At 45.7% G+C, this 16,266-nt stretch overlaps 1 protein-coding gene across 4 annotated transcripts in view; it reads right to left on the reverse strand.

Moving 5' to 3' along the window:
• Nucleotides 1-6,524: 6,524 nt before the first annotated feature.
• Nucleotides 6,525-16,266, reverse strand: part of LOC137313371 (NACHT, LRR and PYD domains-containing protein 12-like) — a 46,965-nt gene continuing 37,223 nt past the window's right edge. For all 4 annotated transcript variants that reach the window (XM_067979499.1, XM_067979498.1, XM_067979500.1 and 1 more), the window contains 8 exons: nucleotides 11,470-13,207; nucleotides 9,859-9,945; nucleotides 9,532-9,702; nucleotides 9,198-9,368; nucleotides 8,875-9,045; nucleotides 8,552-8,722; nucleotides 8,243-8,410; nucleotides 6,525-8,070 (listed from right to left, as the gene is read on the reverse strand). In XM_067979499.1, coding sequence (XP_067835600.1) covers nucleotides 7,983-8,070; nucleotides 8,243-8,410; nucleotides 8,552-8,722; nucleotides 8,875-9,045; nucleotides 9,198-9,368; nucleotides 9,532-9,702; nucleotides 9,859-9,945; nucleotides 11,470-13,207 — 2,765 coding nt within the window. In that variant the 3' untranslated portion in view covers nucleotides 6,525-7,982. The remainder of the gene's footprint in view (nucleotides 8,071-8,242; nucleotides 8,411-8,551; nucleotides 8,723-8,874; nucleotides 9,046-9,197; nucleotides 9,369-9,531; nucleotides 9,703-9,858; nucleotides 9,946-11,469; nucleotides 13,208-16,266) is intronic.

The raw sequence follows: 16,266 nt of genomic DNA on the forward strand, positions 1-16,266 counted from the left end.
TTCCTTCTAGGAAACTTTCTATTTCAAATAATATAAAGGGGTGGAAGTTATGTTACAGAAGTACAGAACTCTGGTTAGAGCCCATCTGGATGACTGCATTCAGTTCTGGGCACTGACCCTCAGGAAGGATATATTAACCTTGGAGGGGTGCAGCTCAGATTCACCAGAATTATAGCCGGGCTAAAAAGTTTATATTATGAGGACAGGCTGCATCGACAAGGCTTGTATTCCCCTTAATATGGAAGAATAAGGGGTGATCTAATTGAAGTGTTTAAGATGATTGAAGGAGTTGATAGGGTGGATAGAGAGAAACTACTTCCTCTTATGGGGGAGTCCAGAACAAGGGAGCATAACCTTAAAATTAGAGTTGGGCCGTCCAGGGTTGATGTCAGGAAGCACTTCTTCACACTAAGGGTAGTGGAAATCTGGAACTCTCTCTCCCAAAAGTCTGTTGAGGCTGGAGGGTCAATATGAAATTTTAAAACGGAGATTGATAGATTTTTGTTAGGCAAGGTTATTAAGGATCAAGGAACCAAGGCGGGTAGATGGAATTAAGATACAGATCAGTCATGATCTAATTGAATGGCGGAACAGGCTCAAGGAATTGAATGGTCCACTCCTGTTCTTATATAACAGGCTCGTGGGGCTGAATGACCTCCTCCTGTTCGTGTGTAACAGGACCGAGGGGCTAAATGGCCTCGTCCTGTTCCAGTGTCATCGGCCTAAGGGACTGCATGACCTTCAGTTCCTGTATAACAGGCTCCAATGGCTGAAAAGCCTCATCCTGTTCCTATCCAATAGGCTCGAGGGGTTGAATGACCTCCTCCTGTTACTGTGTAACAGGTTGGAAGGGCTCAATGGCCTCCTCCTGCTCCTGTCCAATAGCCTTGAGGTGCTTTCCGCCATATTGACCAAGATGGCCGCCATACTTTCGGCAATAAATGGCCGCTGAACGCACGGCCGTTTTGTCCAAGATGGCCGCTGAACTTGCTGACATTTTGTCCTAGAGCGCCGTCATATTTTCCGCCACTCTGGGACCACTGTGGAGTGACTGGGTTTACTCTGGGATCCCCAGGTGCAATCTCGTATCACTCTAGGGTGACTGGGTGCATTCTGGGATCACAGGGTGCTTTCTGGAATTACTCTGGGGAGACGAGGTGCACCCTACGATCCCTGAGTGCAATCTGAGATCTCTCTGGGGTGACTGGCTGCACTCTGGGATCCCTGTGTGCACTCTGGTTTAACTCTGGTGTCACAGGGATATTGTGTGGTCACTGTGGGCTCACTGGGGACACTCTGTGCGGTACTTGCCGCCACTTTGATTAAGCTGGCTGCCGTACTCGCCTCCATTTTGTCCAATATGGCCTCCACACATGCCGCCATTTTGTCCAAGATGGCAGCTCTACTTGCCGCCATTTTGTCCAACATGTCTGCCTACTTTCCGCCATTTTGTCCGAGATGGCCGCCGTACTTGCCGCCACGCTGGCACTGTGTAAATACTCTGGGAAAATATTGGGGTGACTGGGTCCACTCTCAGATCAGTGGGTGCACTCTGGGATCCCAGTGTGCACTCAGGAATCACTCTTGTCCATGATGGCTGCTGTAATTGTCGTCGCTTTGTCCAAGATGGCCGAAAATGGTTGAGGGAGGGGCAAGACTGGCAGCTCAATATTCCGGGGTACAGAATCTTCAGGCGAGACAGAGGGGGAGGTATAATAGGAGGGGGGGTCGCAATATTAATGAAAGAATCAATTACTGCCATAAGGAGGGATGATATATGAGCAGGTTCCTCTAATGAGGCCATATGGGTGGAGCTTAAAAACAAAAAGGGGGCAAGCACTTTGATGGGAGTGTACTATAGGCCCCCAAACAGTCAGGGGGAGATCGAGGAACAGATATGTAGGCAAATCTCAGAAAATTGTGCAAATAATAGGGTAATAATAGTGGGGGATTTCAACTTCCCCAATATTAACTGGGATACTCAGAGTGTAAAAGGCTTAGAGGGTACAAAATTCTTAACGTGCATCCAGGAGAGCTTTTTGAGCCAGCATGCAGAAAGTCCGACAAGAGAGGGGGCGGTACTGGACCTAATTCTAGGGAATGTGGCCGGCCAAGTGGAAGAAGTGCTCGTAGGTGAGCACTTTGGTGACAGTGACCATAATTCGGTGAGATTTAAGGTGGTCATGGAAAAGGACAGGGAGGGGCCGGAAATAAAGGTTCTAAATTGGGGGAAGGCCGATTTTAATAGGATAAGGCAGGATCTGGCCAAAATGGACTGGGATCAGCTGCTTGTCGGAAAATCCGCATCGGAGCAATGGGAGTCTTTCAGAAGGGAGATTGAGACCATACAATGGCAACATGTTCCCGTAAAGGTCAAGGGTGGTTCCAAGAACTCCAGGGAAACTTGGATGTCAGGGGATATACGAGAATGGATTAGGAAAAAAATGAGGGCTTTTGGCAAATACAAAAGGCTAAAGACGGAGGAAGCCCGAGAGGAGTACAAAAAGTGCAGGGGGATACATAAAAAAGAAATTAGGAGATCAAGGAGGGGCCATGAAATAACACTGGCGAGCAAAATAAAGGAAAATCCTAAGATGTTTTATAAGTATATTAAGGGTAAGAGGATGACTAGGGAAAAAATAGGGCCCATTAGGGACAAAAATGGCAATCTGTGTGTGGAGCCGGCAGATGTAGGAGGGGTTCTAAATGAATTTTTTGCATCTGTTTTCACTATGGAGAAGGACGATGTAGACATAGAAATACGGCAGGGGGACTGTGATATACTCGAACATATTAACATCGAGCGGGAGGTGGTATTGGCGGTTTTAACAGGCCTAAAAATGGATAAATCCCCAGGCCCGGACGAAATGTATCCCAGGCTACTGTGTGAGGCAAAGGAGGAGATTGCGGGGGCTCTGACACATATATTCAGAACCTCTCTGGCCACAGGGGATGTGCCAGAGGACTGGAGAACTGCTAATGTAATACCATTGTTCAAGAAGGGGAGTAGGGAAAAACCGGGGAACTACAGGCCAGTGAGCCTAACATCAGTGGTAGGAAAATTATTGGAAAAAATTCTGAAGGACAATATTAGTCTCCACTTGGAGAAGCAAGGATTAATCAGGGATAGTCAACATGGCTTTGTCAAGGGAAGATCATGTCTGACTAATTTGATTGAATTTTTTGAGGGGGTGACTAGGCGTGTGGATGAGGGTAACGCAGTGGATGTGGTATACATGGATTTCAGTAAGGCCTTCGATAAAGTCCCCCACAGGAGACTGGTCAAGAAGGTACGAGCCCATGGAATCCAGGGTGCCTTGGCACTTTGGATACAAAACTGGCTTAGTGGCAGAAGGCAGAGGGTGATGGTCGAAGGTTGTTTTTGTGACTGGAAGCCTGTGGCCAGTGGGGTACCACAGGGATCGGTGCTGGGTCCCTTGCTGTTTGTGGTCTACATTAATGACTTGGATATGAATGTAAAAGGTATGATCAGTAAGTTCGCTGATGATACAAAGATTGGTAGGGTGGTAAATAGTGAGGAGGATAGCCTCAGTCTGCAGGACGATATAGATGGGTTGGTCAGATGGGCGGAACAGTGGCAAATGGAATTTAACCCGGAAAAGTGCGAGGTGATGCACTTTGGAGGGACTAACAAGGCAAGGGAATACACAATGAATGGGAGGACCCTAGGCAAGACAGAGGGTCAGAGGGATCTTGGTGTGCAAGTTCACAGATCCCTGAAGGCGGCGGAACAGGTAGATAAGGTGGTAAAGAAGGCATATGGGATACTTGCCTTTATTAGCCGAGGCATAGAATATAAGAGCAAGGAGGTTATGATGGAGCTGTATAAAACACTGGTTAGGCCACAGCTGTAGTACTGTGTGCAGTTCTGGTCGCCACACTACAGGAAGGATGTGATCGCTTTGGAGATTCACCAGGATGTTACCAGGGCTGGAGCGCTTCAGCTATGAAGAGAGACTGGGAAGATTGGGTTTGTTTTCCTTGGAGCAGAGGAGGCTGAGGGGGGACATGATTGAGGTGTACAAAATTATGAGGGGCACAGATAAGATGGATACTAAGGAGCTTTTTCCCTTCGTTGAGGGTTCTATAACAAGGGGACATAGATTCAAGGTAAAAGGCGGGAGGTTTAGAGGGGATTTGAGAAAGAACTTTTTCACCCAGAGGGTGGTTGGAGTCTGGAACTCACTGCCTGAAAGGGTTGTGGAGGCAGAAACCCTCACAACATTCAAGAAGCATTTGGATGAGCACTTGAAATGCCATAGCATACAAGGCTACGGACCAAATGCTGGAATATGGGATTAGAGTAGACAGGGCTGATGGCCGGCGCGGACACGATGGGCCGAAGGGCCTCTATCCGTGCTGTATGACTCTATGACTCTAACTACTTGCCGCCATCTTGTCCAAGATGTTCACCGTACTTGCTGGCCCTCGTGTAAATACACATATACATCTCATATATAATATATATTATAAATACAAGTTGTTTTTGTTGTAATAGTAGTTGTTGTGATGTTTGAAATACAAAGACAGCCACTTGGGATCTCTCTGGGGTGAGAGGATGCACTCCGGGGTCAATTTGGGGTCACTGGTGCATTCGGGGTCACTGTGGGATCACTGGGGAAACTTTGCACGGTACTTGCCGGCATTTGGTCCAAGATGGCCGCCATTTTGTCCAAGATGCCGCCATGCTGGCCGTGTGTAAATATATATGTACATGGAATATATATGTATTATAAATACAAATTGTTGTTGTTGCAGTAGTAGTAGTGGTGTTGGGCTAAATATAAAGACTGCCACTCTGGGATCGCTGGGTGCATTCAGGGATCACTCTGGGGTGACTGGGTGCACTCCGAGATCACTGGATGCACTCTGGGATTAATCTTTGTTGACTTGGTGCACCCTGGTTTCACTCGTTTCACTCAGGAATCACTCTGGTCTTCCTGGGTGCACTCTGGGGTCACTGTGTGATCACTGAGCAATCTGTGCGCAGTACTTGCCTCCGTTTTGTACAAGATGGCCACCGTACTTGTCGCCATTTTGTCCAAAATGCCGACATGCTGGCCGTTTGCAAATAGACATATACAGTATATATATGTATATATATATTATAAATACGAGTTGTCGTTGTAGTAGTAGTAATTGTTGTGGTGGTGATCTAAATATAAAGATTGCCAATCTGCGATCACTCTGAGGTAACTGCGTGCAATATGGGATCCCTGCTGCACTCTGGGGTCACTGTTGTATCACTGGGGATACGCTGTGCGGTACTTTCCCGCCATTTCGTCCAAGATGGCTGCCATACTCGTGACATTTGTCCCAGATGGCCGCCGTACTTGCCACTGTTTTTATCCAATATGGCCGCCGAAATTTCCGCCATTTGTCCAAGATGTCGCCTTGCTGGCCGTCTGTAGTTGTTGTTCTGGTCGTGTTCCAAATCTAAAGGCTGCCACTCTTTGATCACACTGGGGTGCCCATTGCCTCCCTGACAGGGGAACGGCCGAGACCTCCTCCAAAGGCTGCATCCAAGTAGGGCCCAAGTGAGTTCAATCTGTTTATTGCCCTGGGGTTTAATTTCCTCTCTGGGCCCTGGTTTTGGGGCCTCGGTTTAACATGTTCCTGTTCGATTGTGACCGTTGTGAATTAATCAGGTTAAAGTAGCCCGGCCTGCAATGTTATACAAACACGTTAATCCAGTGTGAGACAAACAGGGGCCGAGAGGAGAATAACATCGGAAAATGAACTCCTGTACGGGCTTCGAGGGTTTGTTATAATTTCAAAATGATGCTTGTGTTTCGGGGAGATGGAACAACTTTGAGGGGACAGAGCGGCCATTTGAGGTGTTTTGATGGAGTAAATGAGGAGAAACTGTTTCCAGTGGCAGAGGGTCGGTAACCAGAGGACACAGATTCAAAATAATTATCAGAAGAGCCAGAGGTGAGATGAGGAAGGATTATTTTTTATGCAGCGAGTTGTAATGATCTGCAATTCACTGCCTGAAAGGGAGGTGGAAGCAGATTCAATAGTAACTTTCAAAAGGGAATTAGATAATTACTGGAAAAGGAAAAGTGTGTTGGCCACGAGGAAATATCAGGGTAATGGGACTATCTGGATGGCTTTTTAAAAGAGCCGACACCGGCACGATGGGCCGAATGTCTTCCTTTTGTGATCGATCATTCTGTGATTTTGCAGCGGGTCCACGTCGGCCATTTTGGGGCAGGTGTCTGGCGGCCATTTTGCGTTGCATGTCGGCAGGCCATTTTGTGGGGTCCCTGCTGAGTTCTTTGGCTCACAGTCCATCTCATCATTTTGTGTAAACAGCACATCCAGCCTCCCGAATAAGACTCCCCCGCCGTCCGCCCCGCTCACACACACACGTTTCACTCGACCAAACAGTCACGTCTGCGATGCCTCTTGGAGGAGGAGGAATGTAATTTCAAGGATCCCTTAGTCAATATTTTAAAACACGAACACCATTAAGAAAAATAACGCGGTCAGGCCTGAGCTGAAGTAAGCGGTGGAGTTTTATTAAAACAGCACACAAACAACAACTTACATTTATATTGCACCTTTATAGTAGTAAAACGTCACAGGGCGCATCACAGGAGCGAATCCTGTGACACCGAGCCACACAAGGAGGTATTCGGACAGATGACCAAAAGCTTGGGCAAAGAGGTAGGTTTTAAGAAGGCTTTTAAAGGAGGAGAGAGAGGCGGAGAGGTTTAGGGAGGGAATTCCAGAGATTAGGGCCGAGACGGCTAAAGGTACGACCGCCAATGGTGGAGCAAAGGGAGTGTGGGATGTACAAGAGGCCAAAATTGGAGGATCACAGAGGTTTTGGAGGGTTGCAGGGATACTTGTTACTGAGTCCGACTCCTCACTGGGGGGGACTTACACTGTACAGAGGGACACTTGTTGCACTGGAAACTTCTCGTTTGATCATTCACCCAGTGTCCCACTGCAGCCCAGACTGAGCCCCACCCTGGGCCCTTCCTGTCTGTACATTGATCCAGTGTCCCACTGAAGCCCAGACTGAGCCCCAACCTGGGCCCTTCCTGTCTGTACATTGACCCAGTGTCTCACTGCAGTCCAGACTAAGCCCCACCCTGGTCTCTTCCTGTCTGTACCTTGACCCCGTGTCTCACTGCAGCCCAGACTGAGCCCCACCCTAGGCCCTTCCTGTCTGTATATTGACCCAGTGTCCCACTGCACCCCAGACTGAGCCCCACCCTGGGCCCTTCCTGTCTGTACATTTATCCAGTGTCCCACTACAGCCCAGACTGAGCCCCACCCTGGGCCCTTCCTGTCAGTACATTGACACAGTGCCCCACTGCAGCCCAGACTGAGCCCCACCCTGGGCCCTTCCTGTCTGTACATTGACCCAGTGTCCCACTTCAGCCCAGACTGAGCCCCACCCTGGGACCTTCCTGTCTGTACATTGACCCAGTGTCCCACTGCAGCCCAGACTGTGCCCCACTCTGGGCACTTCCTGTCTGTACATTGACCCAGTTTCCCACTGCAGCCTAGACTGAGCCCCACCCTGGGCCCTTCCTGTCTGTACATTGACCCAGTGTCCCACTGCAGCCCAGACTGAGCCCCACCCTGGGCCCTTCCTGTCTGTCCATTGACCCAGTGTCCCATTGGGGACCATCAATCCCCGGATATCCTGCAGAATCAGCGCTGGGGGACCGGGTGACTGAGTCTCGTGACCCTGTCGCTGGGCCTCTGACGTCACAATGGGAGACGACGCTCGCTCAGCTCGAGCTGGAAACCGTTCAAGGGCCGTTCGGATTTCAACCTGGAGCACGGCCCGTTAAAGGGGAGGGACAGAGAATCGGCCGAAATGTCCAGTTAATGAGACCAGGACTGGTTATAAATTGAAATGTTCATATAATGAGACCAGTAATGGTTATAAATTGAAATGTTCATAGAATGAGACCAGGAATGGTTATAAATTGAAATGTTCACACTCCCACTTTCAGTCCGGGTCTGGATTCCCGCAGTGACTTCAGCTGATTCTTTCCGTTTGAACCGAACTGATTCCCCCCCAGCCTGAAACAGATTAAAGATTTAACAGGAAATAAACAGATTGAACAACAGTGTAAATAACAGGGAGACTGGGGTTAATATTTCAATAATAATTACAGACAAATATTACCCATAAAAGGGACTGAATCCCAGTGATATTTTATTTATTGCATTAAACATTCACACAAACACTCACCAGATCCGCTCCAGACTCCTGCAGGTCAGTATAAGGGAGCGGAGAGTGGGGATAGATCGGTCTGTGAAGGAGTTTAATCCCAGGTTCAGACCCGTCAATGACCGGTTTGTACTGAGAGCGGAGCCGAGATCCTCGGTACAAGAATCTGAGAGACCGACATTGTACAGACTGGGGATCAGAGAGAGAGAAATAACAGGAATCAGGGTGAATTCCCAGTATTTATTTGTATTATTATTGCTGATACTGATATTAATATACAGTGTTAGACATTCAGTTATTATAAACACAATCTCACAGTCTGATACTTACCCGAGTGTCTGTATTTTACAGTCCGGGTTCCTCAGAGCCGCAGACAGTAGTTTCACTCCTGAATCTCCCAGTTTATTATTACCCAGGTCCAGAACCATCAGTGACCGGTTTGTAATGAGAGCGGAGACGAAATCCTCGGTACAAGAATCTGTAAGATCGTTATCACATAACCTGGAGATCAGAGAGAGAGGAGAGAGGGGGAGACAGAGGAATCAGAGTAAATTCCCAGTGTTTATTGAATTATTATTACTTGCACTGACATTAATGTACAGTGTTAGACATCCAGTTATTATAAACACAATCTCACACAGTCTGATACTTACCGCAGTTCCTGTATTTTACAGTCCGGGTTCCTCAGAGCCGCAGACAATAGTTTCACTCCTGAATCTCCCAGTTTATTATCACTCAGGTCCAGACCCGTCAGTGACCGGTTTGTACTGAGAGCGGAGGAGAGAACGTCGGTACAAGAAACTGTGAGATCGTTATCACATAACCTGGTGATCACAAAGAGAGGAGAGAGAGAGAAATGGAGGAATCAGAGTCAATTCCCAGTGTTTTTTGTAGTATTATATCTTATACTGATATTAATGTACCGTGTTCGACATCCAGTTATTATGAACACAATCTCACACAGTCTGATACTTACCCCAGTTCCTGTATTTTCCAGTCCGGGTTCCTCAGAGCCACAGACAGCAGTTTCACTCCTGAATCTCCCAGTTTATTATTACTCAGGTCCAGAACCGTCAGTGACCGGTTTGTACTGAGAGCGGAGACGAGATCCTCGGTACAAGAAATTGTGAGATCGTTAGCGCGTAACCTGGAGATCAGCGAGAGAGAAAAAGAGAGAGACGAGCAGAGATAATAGAAATCAGAGTAAATCCCAAGTATTTATTTGTATTATTATTACTTATACTGACATTAATGTACAGTGTTAGACATCCAGTTATTATAAATACAATCTCACACAATCTGATACTTACTCCAGTTCCTGTATTTTACAGTCCGGGTTCCTCAGAGCCGCAGACAGTAGTTTCACTCCTGAATCTCCCAGTTTATTATAACCCAGGTCCAGAACCGTCAGTGACCGGTTTGTACTGAGAGCGGAGGAGAGATCCTCGGTACAAGAAGCTGTGAGATCATTATCACATAACCTGGAGATCAGAGAGAGGAGAGAGACGAGCAGAGATAATAGAAATCAGAGTAAATTTCCAGTATTTATATGTATTATTATTACTTATACTGACATTAATGTACCGTGTTAGACATCCAGTTATTATAAACACAATCTCACACAGTCTGATACTTACTCCAGTTTCTGTATTTCACAGTCCGGGTTCCTCAGAGCCGCAGACAGTAGTTTCATTCCTGAATCTCCCAGTTCATTTCTCCCCAGTCTAAACACAAACAGACAGAGAGTGAGAAACAAACTGAATCCAATCCCCAATCTCACAATTTCTCTCTGATATTACAGGAAACACTGAAAAATCTTCAGGAAATTAATAACCAGATTTCCCTGTCACTGACAATGAATCTCATTCTGTCCAACGATCCATGTATTCAGCCATTCTCAGTAAATGTATTTACTAAATAAAGTGCTGACTGTGTGAAACCTTTAAATGTCCCTCAGTTCGGTCTCATTCCCTGATGATCAGAATCACCCTCCTGGAGGTCAGTGACCGGTCCCGTCATGTTTGGGGAAACTTTCTGCTGTTTCTCAAATCCGAGATTTTATGGGAATGGGGCGATTTTCACTTAATTAAATGATAAAGCGGTGATTACCTGTACTTTATGTAGTATTATATTAATCTATATAATATCTCGGGGTTAGGGATATATTGTGAAACGGCGTGAACTGCTGGTGCAAAATCCGTCCCCCAGGATTTTATGTAACAAGGAAAGTTTATTCTGTCCTGTTACAAGTTTTAAATGTCCCTGTACTCCTAGTTTATCGGGGAGGGGAGTCTCTCACTTTATTCCCATTAAACTGTCTCTACATTTATTTCAGGTGTAACGGGCCCGACAGTTTTTGGGGAATTTTCTGAAGTTCCCTCCTCGAGCGGGGCCTCACACACGTAACAGATTACGAGTAATTCCCGGGTTCACTGCTCCTGGTTAACCCAGGAGCCTCCCACTGTGTGTGAGGCCCCACCGCTGACCGGTGTGTGTCTGTACTCATGGACTTTCAAAACCTGTTAGATTGGAAGCTTTTTACCGGCAGATTTTAGTTCCCAAATCCCACTGAAGTGTCGGCCTGGATTAATGAGCGAGGGGCCTGAATCCACGACATTCTGACTCAGAGGCACGAGTGCTGCCAGCTGGGTGAAGAGATGATGGATGTATTGGAGAGTGTGAAGGGCTGTGTCATTGATGAGTTAAGATAACGGACCGACGTCCTGCGGGGATAGCTCAGCCCACCCACTGGCGGTTGACTGCCCGAAAGCTGTGTTTTGCTCTTTGTTACTAAATGTTTGGTGTTTCTGCTTCCCTCTCCCACACACGATCACAGTCCGGTGACTGTTACTTGTCCACACACCTCGGTAAGAGGGTGGGATGCCCAGACACACAGACTACGTGTAAGTAACAGTGAGAAGGAGCCTCTTCAATGGACGTATCTCAGGCAGTGAGAAAAACAGCAATAAATATCATTTATTACAATTAAATTATCAGACTCTTTCAGTGACCTGTATTTACTGATCCGATAAAGACTGTAAAATCCCGACTTGATCACAAGGATCCATTTTAGATTCTCCAGTCCTCAGGGAATTACTAACCGATCCTCTTATCATTTGTCATATTTGTGTTGAATCTGCTTCTCTCTGGTTTAACTGAACTGTTTGTTTCCCTTCATTACGGAGCAACAATACAATCCGTGACTGTTCTACAATTGGCCGAACAGTAAGAGACAAATAAACAGTTACCTCAACACCTGACATTTGTGCAGTACGGATCTCAGCCGCTGGAGTCCTTCACACAGAATGAAGCAGTTCTCCAGATCGAGGACTTTTATTGTGTCACAGAGTCCAATGACATGAGACAGCACCGCACAGTCAATCGGAGTCAGTCCCAATTCCTTAAATGTAAGTGTTTCCACAGATCCCACTGTTACCCGAGCCAGTGTTTGATTCTGAGACTCAAACAGGTAGTGGAATGTGTTCAGGAGGTCCCTTTTACCAGTTTCACTCGCTATGTTTCCAATCTGGACTTCAACCTTCTCCTTCACCCAGTCAATCACTCCGCAGATTGTTTGATGAAGAAATGGACCGAGAAACTCCTCCAGGGGCCGAGCTGACTGTGAGGAGGAGAGACCAACAACAAAACGGAGAAATATCTCAAATCGCCCATCTTCCTTGCTGTGGGCTTCAGTGAGGAGTTTCCGGATGTCCCCTGGATCTGGAGTCAGGAATTGTGCGAGTGCGGCTACAAACTCTTGGATTGTGAGGTGCGGGAATGTGTAAACCACACTCTGGGCAGAATCATCTCTCTCCAAAAGTTCCATCATGAACCCAGACAGGAACTGGGAAGGTTGCAGATTGTACTTGATCAAATCTCCATTTCTAAACACAATCTTCTTCTCGGAGACTCCTGTGAAGGCCATTTCACCGATCTTCAGTAACACATCACGGGGGGATTCAATCTCTCGGCCATGGTTTTTCAGAATGTTGTAAATATAGTAGGAATATAGTTGGGTGATGGTCTTGGGAACTCGCTGCTGTTTCCTGTCTCTTTGTGTGAAGAAGGGACCCAGTGACAGACCGAGGATCCAGCAGTAGGAAGGGTTGTAACACATGGTGTACAGGAGCTCGTTCTCCTCCACATGTTTGAAAACAGCTGCTGCCACCACCTGATCTTCAAAATACTTGTTGAAATATTCCTTCCGTTCTTCACCAACAAATCCCAGGATTTCAGCCCAGACACTGATCTCAGCCTTTTCCAATAAATGTAATGCAGTGGGGCGGCTGGTCACGAGCACTGAACATCCTGGGAGCAGCCTGTGCTGTATTAAACTGTACACAATGTCAGACACTTCACACTGGTCTTCAGGATCTGTGCACATGTACTGACTTTCTGTATTTCTCCGTTTGTCAGCAAAATCGATGCTGTCCTTGAATTCATCTAAACCATCGAATATAAACAGTAATCTCTCTGGGTTCTTCCAGAGCTCTCCCAGAATATTCACAAAGTAAGGATACAGATCCAGGATCAGATTTCTCAGGTTTATTCTACAGTTAATAGCGTTCAAATCCCGGAATTTAAAACTGAACAGAAATTGAAAGTGTGGGTATATTTTCCCAGTGGCCCAGTCATAAACAATCTTTTGTACCATTGTTGTTTTTCCAATCCCCGCGACTCCGCTCACTGCTGCTGAACTCCCTGATTTGGATTTTCTCCTGGAAAAACTGCTCTGGAACAATTGATCAGTTCGGATTTTTTCCAGTTCTCTCCGGAGATGTTTCTCTCTCCACTCTTCGTGGTCTCGGCCTCTTGCCAGCAGTTCATGTTCTACAAGTGTCCGATCTCGAACAGTAGAAATGACCGTTAGCTCAGTGTATAGAGTGACCAGCTGGAAAATCTTAACCTTCTCCTTTATTAGGATCGTGTTCACTCTCAGTGTTTCAGTTTGGACCCGGAGTGTTTCCTTGTGTTTCTGTTGAACATCTTCAATTAGAACAGACAGAAAGTGGTTCTTAATGTTAGTTGTATTGACATAAAAAAAACGTTCTCAATATCACTTTACTATTCAGTAAAATGTTCCGAGAGTTAATTCACAGCTTCAATAGAGGTGCGAGCAGGAAATTAATCTCAGTTACTGAAAATCTCGCTTGAAATTGAACAACGGCAGAGACAAGTTTCAAATCCTCACTTGATTGTAATATTTATTGAACATGGAGATTTCTATGAAGGTGATATTTTCCGTCCAATGGTTAATACTGTCAGCCCTGCCCTGTACTACAGAAATCTCATTGCAAATCATCACATCGTCCTGGTTATACGAAAATGGAGGTTCTAATTTTCATTTGGAGAGGCAGGGAATGATTAGGAACAGTCAGCATGGTTTTGTGAGAGGAAAATCATGTCTCACGAATTTGATTGAGTTTTTTGAAGGGGTAACTAAGAAGATAGATGAGGGCTGTGCAGTAGACGTGGTCTACATGGACTTCAGCAAAGCCTTTGACAAGGTACCCCATGGTAGGTTGTTACATAAGTTTAAATCTCACGGGATCCAAGGTGAGGTAGCCAATTGGATACAAGATTGGCTTGAAGACAGAAGACAGAGGGTGGGTGTAGAGGGTTGTTATCAAACTGGAGGCCTGTGACCAGCGGTGTGCCTCAGGGATCGGTGCTGGGTCCGCTTATATTTGTTATTTATATTAATGATTTAGATGAGAATTTAGGAGGCATGGTTAGTAAGTTTGCAGATGACACCAAGATTGGTGGCATTGTGGACAGTGAAGAAGGTTATCTAGGATTGCAACGGGATCTTGATAAATTGGGCCAGTGGACCGATGATTGGCAGATGGAGTTTAATTTAGATAAATGTGAGGTGATGCATTTTGGTAGATCGAATCGGGCCAGGACCTACTCCGTTAATGGTAGAGCGTTGGGGAGAGTTATAGAACAAAGAGATCTAGGAGTACAGGTTCATAGCTCCTTGAAAGTGGAGTCACAGGTGTATAGGATGGTGAAGAAGGCATTCGGCATGCTTGGTTTCGTTGGTCAGAACATTGAATACAGGAGTTGGGATGTCTTGTTGAAGTTGTACAAGACATTAGTAAGGCCACACTTGGAAAGTTGTGTACAGTTCTGGTCACCCTATTATAGAAAGGATATTATTAAACTAGAAAGAGTGCAGATCAGATTTACTAGGATGCTACCGGGACTTGATGGTTTGACTTATAGGGAGAGATTAGATAGACTGGGACTTTTTTCCCTGGAGATAAGGAGGTTAAGGGGTGATCTTATTGAAGTCTATAAAATAATGAGGGGCATCGATAAGGTCGATAGTCAAAATCTTTTCCCAAAGGTAGGGGAGTCTATAACGAGGGGGCATAGATTTAAGGTGAGAGGGGAGAGATACAAAAGGATCCAGAGGGGCAATTTTTTCACTCAAAGGGTGGTGAGTGTCTGGAACGAGCTGCCAGAGGCAGTAGTAGAGGCGGGTACAATTTTGTCTTTTAAAAAGCATTTGGACAGTTACATGGGTAAGATGGGTATAGAGGGATATGGGCCAAGTGCAGGCAATTGGGACTAGCTTAGTGGTATAAACTGGGCGACATGGACATGTTGGGCCGAAGGGCCTGTTTCCATGTTGTAACTTCTGTGATTCTATGATTCTGTAATGTATCAATCTATGAAACTCTCAGTGTTGCTGACCTTTTGTGGAAGTGGGAAATACGGTTTTGGGATAGGGACAGAATGTGAATGGACAGAAGTCCCAATATTATTGTATCAGACCTCGGGAAGGTTATCTGGGATATTGTGGGCACTGTGAGAGGGACAGACTGTGAATGGACCGAAGTTCCACTGTTATTGTATCAGACCTGGGGCAGGTTATCTGGGATATTGTGGGCATTGGGAGAGGGACAGATTCTGAATGGACAGGAGTTCCACTGTAATTGTATCAGACCTCGGGCAGTTTATCTGGGGTGTTGTTTGCACTGGGAGAGGTACAGACTGAGTAGTTAAATTCTTATTGTTTCAGGACTCGGGTATGTTATCTGAAGTATTACCTGCACTTCTATAGTCACCTGTTGACAGATAAAGGTCACTGCCATTCTGAAGGTACAGAGGGGAATCAGAAAGATGATGTAAGGTATTAGGAATTTAGATCTAGAAAATGGTGAGAGGGTATCATGTGTTTTGTTTGTGCAAGAGACTTCGGTATTGAAATGTTTCAATGTTGCAATATTAGTAAGGATACAAGAACATAAGAAACAGGAGCAGGAGTAGAACATACGGACCCTCGAGCCTGCTGCGCCATTCATTTAGATCATGGCTGATCTACCTCAAATCCACTTTCCCGCCGTATCACATATCCATTGATTCCCTTGGTGTCCAAAAAATATGTCGATCTGATTCTTGAATATACACATCGGAAACAGGAAACAGGCTCAATCAACAAAATAATGAATATCGGAGAAGGGAAGTCAGGGTAATTTTCTCACCCAAAGGGTAAGAGGGTAGTGACCTATTACCAACGAAGGACACTAAAGGGTCAGTGTAAGTGGGGTGACGAGATAATTGAACGTGTTTCTGTGAATACACTGAGAGGAGCGGTAGTTTGAGTCATCTCTCTAACAGGGACAGTCTTATTTGCGCCAAATGACCTTTTCCTGTCCCTCATCATTCTCCTGTTTTATTTTGTCTCGGAAATTGCGAATAATTTTGCAGCAGTTTTGCACCTACATTGAATGTGTTTTTAGAATAGTCCTGTCATATCACCGATTAGAATTAGAATTAGGACTACTGCCCACATCACTCCGTGTAATGTTAGAGTAGTGATCATTCACAGTTCATTTCAACTGTTCTCACAATAATTAAACTCCGTTGTTTCATTTTCGTCTGAATTTCCAACAATGCAGGTTTGGGAAATTACAAATCTGTTTCCATTAGTCATTCCATTAGGTCTAAAAAGACCCTGAGATAAAGGACCATTCTGTGAGTAGAATAAGTTCTATCTTGCACTGCCATCAGTCATTCCATTGGGTTCAAAAAAG

Source organism: Heptranchias perlo, unplaced genomic scaffold (genome assembly GCF_035084215.1).
Source record: "Heptranchias perlo isolate sHepPer1 unplaced genomic scaffold, sHepPer1.hap1 HAP1_SCAFFOLD_47, whole genome shotgun sequence".
NCBI classification, from domain to species: domain Eukaryota; kingdom Metazoa; phylum Chordata; class Chondrichthyes; order Hexanchiformes; family Hexanchidae; genus Heptranchias; species Heptranchias perlo.